This window comes from Carassius gibelio, chromosome A23 (assembly GCF_023724105.1).
Source record: "Carassius gibelio isolate Cgi1373 ecotype wild population from Czech Republic chromosome A23, carGib1.2-hapl.c, whole genome shotgun sequence".
Taxonomy (NCBI): Eukaryota; Metazoa; Chordata; class Actinopteri; order Cypriniformes; family Cyprinidae; genus Carassius; species Carassius gibelio.
Genome location: NC_068393.1, coordinates 19,900,463 through 19,909,894, shown reverse-complemented (window position 1 = coordinate 19,909,894; position 9,432 = coordinate 19,900,463). Strand labels below are relative to the sequence as shown.

Genomic DNA, 9,432 nt, shown 5'->3' with positions numbered 1-9,432 from the left:
ATATATGTATTTAATTACTGGCATATGTATTTTTTTTTTTTTTTTTTTTTGCAGAGCAGGCTATTATTTTACAAGAATAACTTTATTTTATTTAAAAGTTTCTAAAACGGTGTGATTGGCATTTTTTAACAAAGAGATATGTTCACCAGATATGAGATTATTTGAACAAATAATTATAATATATAGCCTATATATAGAAAAATCTTGTGGTAATCTGATGTTTCTATTTTTATTTTTCAGAGGAAAATACTGCAACTATATTTACATTTTACAATACACAAAAAGTGAAAGTGATCTGGAAACCATCATCTTAAGGCTACGCCAATATAATATCCAATAACAATGTATTTTTGTCTTAGGCTACGTCCACTTTATTGGGATCAATCTGAAAACACGTTTTGAGGCCTTCCACTAACATTGAAACAGCTTTGTTATCCATACAGAAAAACATTTTTCCTGGGCAAAATATATGCTAAATGTGTGTTTTATACAATGAAACTCAATTAAATAATTTTTTTTAAATTGAAAATATATTTATACGTTTACCAAAATATGTATTTTAGGGGCAAGAAAATGCATTTCCCATCTTACAATATTTTTCATTAATATATACCTATATTCTAAAAATAATAAAATGGGCAAAAAAATATATTGGTAGAAAATATATTTACATAATTATATTTTGAAACCTATTTTAGCATATATATTTTTGTCAACTTATTACAAATTAACCAATTAGCATTACATATTTGAAAAAGTAACTTGTCACTTTCCTAGCTACTTGAAAAAGTAATCTGATTACGTAAATTTTATGATGTTTTGAAGTTGACAAGCAACTTTTTGAAAACAACAGAAGAGCAGAAAATGCTGTTTTAAGGTTAATCTGAATTCATGTGGACGCAGCCTTTACAAAACAATTTTTAAGAAAGTGCAAATATTACGCTGTGTCACTTACTTAAGCAGGTAGCTAAAGATGCAATTTGACCACCAAGCCGACATCCACAAGCATCACAAACGATGTCAACGAAAGTCTGTTTCATCAGCACTTGCCATTTCTATGCTAACGTTCCTAATACCCAGAATAAATTGTGAATTGAGTAACCATAGAAAGTCAGTAGCACCATACATTAGTCCCTCAGTAATCCCAGTTTCTTCAAGGCTTCCCTTCGGTTCTCTCCATTTTTACTGTGCGGAGAGATCATCACGCTTATTCCGGAGCGGGGCAACTTTTGGCCATCGTTCCCTGGCTGAACCGCAGCTGCGTTGAGTGATTTGGTTGAATCGTCAGCATGATGGCCAATACCAAAGTCCTTCGCGCTCCCTACCGAAGGAGGCCGAACTCTGCTCTTTCGTAACTGACCTGGCGACAACTCAACCTGGGTTCTGTCTGGGTTTGTCGTCTGTGGCGCAGGGTCAGCGACCGTTCGAGACCTTGTGCGCTCCAGTGACGCCGTTTTGATCTCATAGGACCTTGTCGGTTGATTCTTCAATGAACCTTCCCTGCTTTTCGCATCTTGGTGCTTTAGATGATCTGCTAGTAGTTGCACATCCCCTGGAACGGGGCTTTCGGAAAGTCTGGACAGTTCCTGAGCAGGTTCTGTTGGATTACAAAGCGACTGAGGCTTTTTAGCTCTGAATGTTGGCGAATGAGAAAGAGACATCCCGTGACCCGTTTCAACCTCTTCGTTCTTCAGCAGGCCTAATTTTTTCAAAGCCTCCATTCGGGTCTTCTGCGGATCCATTGGAGCACGCTCGGTTTGAGGAAGTAGCGAATGCATGGGCCCCGGATCCTTGTGGCTTTTGATGATGATATTCGATGGGAGCTTCTTGGGTTTGGGCGCCACAGCCGGTGGGCTTTTGGGATCGCTGTACTCTTTCGGCACATGTTCTGAAGATGGCGAAGGCGTCATCGGTTTGTCCGCTGCAGAATGGTGTGCAACGTTTAACGGAGTCAAGTGAGGGGTTTTCTTCATGGAGTCCTTGTGCAGGTTTTTGATCTCATTGGGGGATAATGGATTAAGTGATATATCTGGGTCTGCACTCACTGATTTGGTCACCTCAGTTGGCTTGACAGATCCAACAGCAACTTGAGGCTCCGTTTTGGGCAGCTCGGGAACCCATTCTGGTGGCTCGTCGTAAACCTGTGGAGGTGGTGGCGAATAAGAGAAGCTTATCTTCTCCGCTGGTTCATCCATGAAGTCTGAAGGTGGAGGAATGAAATCCAGAGACACCTCTGAGGACTGTTTCTCCTGCTTCGTCTGAGACTTGACATCCAAACTCTTGGGTGCACCATTTTTGGCTTTCGTTTCACTAGGCAAACTTGTTCTAACTGGAGGTTCAGGTATGAAGGAAGGTGGCAAGTCCACTGCATCACTTAATAGTCCAATGCTTGGTTTGGCAGGTGCTACTTTTGAAGCAGCTTCTTTGGGAACAGTTCTTCCAGGTTGTTGAATGTCAGGGCTTGATCTAAACCCATCAGGTGCATCAATAAATACCACAGGTGCTTCTTTGGGAGATGATTCCATTGGTTTGCTCACTATCTTATCATTCCTACTGGCAAGGAGTAAAGGAGTTGGCACAAGGTACTTCTGAGATGGTTTACGATCTCTTCCAGTCACTTTGTTTGGGTCCTCGTGAGCTGATAGCTCTGAAGGAGAACATTTATGAGCCATTATTCAAATAGACCATCTTTAAAAGTACTTTAATTTATGCTATTGCTTACCATCAGATTTGTTCTGGTAGATGGACGTCCGCTGAGCAGTTTTATCTTTAATGCCATTAGTTGGGCGATCAGGCTCATCGTTAGACAAACCACTGTCGTCTTCGACCTCCAGCGACTCGATGGTTTCCTCCAGGAACATGAGACAGGCTCGCTCTTCAGCAGAAAGGTGCTCTAGACTATCATCACTCTATCACACAAAGAAAAGTTTATATATATATATACATATATATATATATATATATATAATAAACTAATAATTTTTTTCAGCAAGGATGTATTAAATTGGTCAAAAATGACTGTAAAAACATACAATCTCAAAATAATTCAGTTTCAAATAAATGCTGAAAAACATTCTTAAATGCATCACAGTTTAAACAAAAATAACAGCATGACTGTTTTCAACACTAATAATGAGAAATGTTTCTCGAGGAGCAAATCAGCATATTAGAATGATTTCACAATATTACTGTTTTACTACATTTTTTATTAAATAAATGCAGCCTGGGTGAGCAGAAGAGACTTCTTTCAAAAACATAAAAAAAAAAAAAAAAAAATCTTAAGTGACCCTAACCTTTAAACATTTAACATGCTTTTATGGTTCTTCTATGCATTTTTGAAGGTTGAAAACTCCTCAGTACAGACCAAAAGTTTGGAAACATTACTATTTTTAATGTTTTTGAAAGAAGCTTCTTCTGCTCATCAAGCCTGCATTTATTTGATCTAAAATACAGAAATTTTTTTAATATTGTGATATATTATTACAACTTAAAATAATTGTTTTTAAATGTATTATACTTTATCATTTATTTCTGTGATGCATAGCAGAATTTTTAGGATTATTATCACATGATCCTTTAGAAATCATTCTAACATGATGATTCATTATCAAAGCTGGAAACAGTTCTGCTGCTGTGATACTTATTTAGGATACTTTGATAAAAAAAAAAGCTATGTTTTTAAAATATAACATTTTTGTAATAACAGTATACACTACTGGTCAGTAATTAGGGGTCAGTCTTTTTTTCCTTTCTTTTTTTAATAAAATCAATACTTTTATTCAGCAAGGATGTGTTAAATTCATAAAAAGTGATAGTAAAGAAAATATATTATTAGAATATATATTATAAGATTTTTTTTATTATTATTTTGAATAAATGCAGTTCTTTTTAACCTTTTATTGATCAAATATAATCGACAGCAGAACTGTTTCCAACGCTCATAATAAATCAGAATATTAGAATGATTTCTAAATGATCATGTGATGCTGAAAATTCAGCTTTGCATCACTGGAATAAATTATTTTTTAAAGTATATTCAAATAGAAAACTATTATTTTAAGTTGTAATAATATTTCACAATATTACAGTTTTTTCTGTATTTTTGATCAAATAAATGCAGGCTTGATGAGCAGAAGAAACTTCTTTCAAAAACATTAAAAATAGTAATGTTTCCAAACTTTTGGTCTGTACTGTATATATAGTATTTGCATTCTGTATTTGTATTCAGTGTTGTAGGAACATGATATTGAGTAAAAAATGACGGTAAAACGTGTTTCAGTAACTTAAGTCCAAATAAGATAAAAATCACACCACACTTCCTTATTCTTCTTTTGTGCATTATTACCCAAAAGCTAATTTTCAACCCCCATCATTCATAAGGAGCAGCAGAGACAGTTCATTGTGTTAAAAAAATCTGATATTATCACTGTAAACTGTCTTTGCATGGAAAAGATCCATGCAAAGATTCCCTTATGTTTCAGGGAAAACATAACTGCAATAACAGGCTTGGAATAACATGATGGTGAATCAGTGTTTGTTTTGAGTGAACTGTTCTAGGATGTTGTTGTATGAAGAAATCACTGATGATTCAAGGATAAGAATGAATGGCGTCATACTCACAAATCCAGAGTTGCTGCTGAGCACACTATCACAGCTTCCTGCACTGTCCATTCCAGACACAGAGTCAATGGAAACGCCCCCAGGCCAGGTGTCACTTTTTGGCATCGCACATTGGAGGAGTTCAGAAACTGGCACGGGTCTTTAAGGAGTTTGTTTAATTATGGAAAACAGATGACCAATCTTATAAAAAAAAAAAGACAAAAAAAAGTTATAAACCATCGATTAAGCTATATACAGTACAGACCAAAAGTTTGGAAACATTACTATTTTTAATGTTAACAGCACTTTTCTGTCATAAAATGTCTCTATCACGATCATCTTTGTAAAAAAGACTGAAAGTCACACCGTTGATGGCACACTTCACAGATATGTACGAGATATGGGGTTAGAACAGACTCAAAATATGATTTCATCTTGCATAGTTTCATGTTTGTTTGTTTTTGGAGTGGGGGTTTGGAGATGAACCTAAGTTTTAAATATACTATTAAAGTTTTATGTTGAGTTTGTTTTATTTTTAGATTCCCCATTTTTATTTTAGTCAAAGTTTTTGTTATTTTGTTTGTGCTCTTATATATATATATATATACATTTACAATATTAATTAATTTAATGAAATTTTTTTTCGATTATTTTGATTTCAGTACATAATTATTAAAATAATAAAATTTTAGTAAATTAACAAATATGAAAATCAGAAGTGCTGTCTTGGCATCTAGCTGGAAAATAAAAAACAGGAAACAACTAAAATATATTCTTCTTCAGTAAATGTTTATTTTAATGTAACATTTTTTTTTTTTACTTTGTATTTATTTTTAGTCCCCGGTTTGCATCTGTGCATTTTGAACAGATTCTACTTAATGACGGATGAATTTATCCCAAAATACAGTAGCATTTAACTAGACACACAGCCTTTGGGATCAAGCCATTTCTCTCCTAACAATGTATGATTATATGCTTAGTTGCATTATTTGCATTATTGCGTTTATTTGCATTGCATTGTTTGTCCCTGCTGTCCATGACCCATCAGGAGAGACCCGTCACAATGATTTGCAGTTTTTGCATGCAGATCTTTAGTTTGCACAGGCTGCAAATCGATTAGTTCATCAATGAATGTCTAGATGTTCAGTAAATAGCTGCATCCGCCCTGTACACAAGCTCAGTGTGACATGAAAGAATATATGCATGTCTGACACACCTGATGAGATGAGCAAAACATCTAAATAAAAGCACTTTAAATGAAAGAGCTCAAAGCCTATGAATTCTAAAGCAACACTGCTTAGTTATTTTGTGGAGAAGGCAATCCCAGAATGCATTGTGATGATCTTGGTGGAAAAAAAAAATTCAAATCAACCACATTTTAAGAAATACAATTAAATCATTTAAAATAGTTATATAACATAAAGATACATAATACATGCATCATTTTGGGTTAAATACTTTTTAATTAATTATGAATTATTTTATTATAATATTTCTGTTTGAATTTTTTTTTTTGTGTGTGTTTAATGAATTTAATAAAGCATATATTAAATCAACATTTGGTGTGTATTACAATGTATTACAACATTCAAGTACATAAAAAAGCCTCTTCTGCTCACCAAGGCTGCTTTGATCAGAAATACAGTGAAAGCAGTAATATTGTGAAATATTGTAAAAATGTCACTGTTTTCTATCTGAATATATTGTAAAAATGTAATTTATTTCTGTGATGCTCCGCTGTATTTTCAGCATCATTCCTCCAGTCTTCAGTGTCACATGATCTTCAGAAATCATGAAAATATGATGATTTACTGCTCAAGAAACATTTCTGATTATTATCAACATTGAAAACAGCTGTTCCCATCTTTTGTAACATTATAAAGGCCCATTTTAATCAATTTAATGTGTCCATGACGAACAAACGTATTCATTTCTTTCTTTAAAAAAAGTTAAATCTTACTGAAAACATACAAATGGTAAAAATGTGAAAATCCCCTGGCAGATCACCTGGTTTTGAAACGAAGCCTGCATCTTAAAACAAAATGAACATCTTGAGAAAGAAAATTCAGAGTCAGAAAAACAGAGATGACCTGGAGCATATGTGAACAAGTGTGAATGCCAGCCATTGTTAGTGTGAAAGTTTTCGAGTCATTCAGCATATTTGAGGTGCTGTGCCTCGCTGAGGTGAGGTGAGGTAATTATAAACACACACCTTTCTGTGACTCCGTGAGAGAAACAAAGCAATGAAGAGGGCGATGGCTTTCGGACAACACCTAGAAAAGCCCAGGAATGTCACCGCACCTGATGAATCTGCTGCAGATTCCTGATGCTCGCTCGATTTATTCAAGTATTAACAAAATCACCTTTCCTTACGGGCTGAGGGTGGTTTGTCTTTGACTATGACTAGAATGCAAACAAGTGAAATCGGATCGGTATGATGTGCCAACTGAGCTCAATGAAGCTTTAAAACAGCAAGAAGTCATCATCGCTCTTGCCCTTGAGCCCACATACACTATTGTTTTCATAAAGTGTATGCCTTTATGTTTTCTCTGTTTATTTGAGGGAGTGGTGGCTTAAAATAGACCTAGAAGAGGAACCAGGACATCAATGTTAAAGTAGAGCCACCAAATATCAGCTATTGTTTAATTCAATTGAAAGATTGATCATTTAGAGACATAAAAACAAGCAACGGTAATTTCAGCATCAGATTGTGATGTAAATGAGATACACCAAAGAATATGAAAGTTATTAAAGTCATTTTATGGTAACCTAAATCAATATAAGCATACATAATGCATCTTGTAAAAATTGATTTTAGTTCAGTCTATTTTATATTATATATATATTTTTTTTTTTTTCAGTGATTAATTAATTAAGTTTATTTTTCATTGTAATTAAAAAACATTTAATGAAATAATTAAAATTAAAAATACCATTTTAAATTAGAATTATTGTGGTATCAATATACTATTATGGTTTTAAATAGTATTTTAAATTAGTTCTTATTTTTCTATTTCCTAATCTGATCTGATTTTTTCCATTATTATTTATTTTAGTATGTCTAAATGAAAACGATTTGTTAAAAATCAAAAACGTTTCTTTGGTAGAAAGCAGCAATAAAGTTTAGGAATTGTTTTATGGTTTTAGCTTTAGTTAACTAAGACCCTAATTTCAGTTACATAATATTTGTGTTTTATGTACTATGTATAGTAGAAGAACAACAAAATATCAGCATTTGTTTACATTTATGCAAATAAAATTAAAAGTAAAAAAAAAAACAATATTCAAGATTTAAGGAAAATATTGTATCACTTTTTATCACGCAGCTCTGGAATACTCTATTCTGATTGGCCAGTCACAGAACTCTATACATGCAAATTTGAGTTTAATGATGTTCAACTGTATGATTAACTTGTTGCAGACAACTATTTTTCTACACCATTGCACTGGTTATACAAAGTTTTACAAAAAATGTGACATGAAGGCCAGCCATCTGAAGGTCCTGGCCAATCATTTACAGAGAATAAACACACATAGTCCACCTGCAAAGTACACATGAACACAGCAGACCTCTGTTTGCATAATTCAATTTACTCTCCCCATCTTTTATACACACCACCCACATAAGCACAGTACACCACACAGAGATTTACGACCAGCTCTCAGCTGTCGAGGTGTGCTCTGAAAACTAAACAAAACCACAATAAACATGCTCTCGGTTTCATTAGATGAATTACACTTGTGAGCTTTTGCAAGATAAAATCAAGGAAGAACCACACAATATGCAATTGTTCTCCAACAAATGTTTCATTCATTATGGCAGATTTGCAACATAGCAGTATTATATGAAAAGTCATATCCTAATAACTTATATATAAGCAATGTAAAAATCCTTTGATGTTGAGCCCTGAAAAAGTAAATATGGATGTACAGTATGGCATTTTTTACTAACGAGCACATACAACACATACAATAATATAGTAAAGACTATCATGGCATCTCCAACTGCTACTATAGACACACAGGTGACCTAATGCCTGCCATTTACGCTTAAATAGTTTGTTTACTTGAAGATTTGTGCCGTTTTATATTATTATTAACGCTTATGAAACACTTTGTCCTTATAAAAGTTTGAAAATCACGTCAAAACCCCATCGAAAGGCAGATAAAGGCTTACCTTGTTCGTCAGGTATTGCAGGAGTTCACCTGTGTGTCTGTCAGCTGTTCTAATCTGAAACACAGGGCGCGTGAGTGTCTACACCAGCGTAGCGCTCTCAGCCAATCAGAGCATGCGTTACACACAGAGCCGCAGCTGATTGGCTGAACGCCTGAGACAGTCTGTAATGAACACGTTACAGTAAACGCTGGTGTTCAGTATGAAATCTAAGTGTAAACATTGTCTTAAAGAGCAAATGTTGGCTAGGGATGGACGTTTACACTTATTTTGATACCGATACTTTCAAAAGCCAGTATCGTAGATATGGATACCCCCAAACTGAACTTTTAAATTATTCCGTTTATTAAATTATTTAATAATCAAGACTAAAATAGGTAATGAAAGCCATTTAATATTACATTTGAAAGGCATTTGTACATTCAGTAGCCTATGCCTTAATTACAACCTATTAGATAATAATTTTGTTTACACGTGGTTAAAATATGTTTGCTAAGGCAAGGGAAGTTTATTTATATAGCAAATTTCGTACACAATTGTAATTTAAAGTGCTTTACATAAAATAAAGTAAAATGATAATGAAGAAACATAATCACAAAAATAAAACAAGCTATTTAAAATGTTTTTTATTACTTATTTAAAATGAATTTTAAACATTT

The 9,432-nt window shown here is 33.9% G+C and overlaps 1 protein-coding gene across 1 annotated transcript; it reads right to left on the bottom strand.

Annotated features, from left to right (window-relative positions):
• Positions 1–210: 210 nt before the first annotated feature.
• LOC127944918 (specifically androgen-regulated gene protein) lies at positions 211–8,903 on the bottom strand. The gene is made up of 4 exons (XM_052541336.1): positions 8,777–8,903; positions 4,621–4,800; positions 2,723–2,909; positions 211–2,647 (listed from the first exon to the last, which is right to left on the bottom strand). The coding sequence occupies exons 2-4, from the start codon at positions 4,723–4,725 to the stop codon at positions 1,128–1,130; spliced, it is 1,812 nt and encodes a 603-aa protein (XP_052397296.1). The 5' UTR covers positions 4,726–4,800; positions 8,777–8,903; the 3' UTR covers positions 211–1,127.
• Between the last annotated feature and the right edge of the window lie 529 nt (positions 8,904–9,432).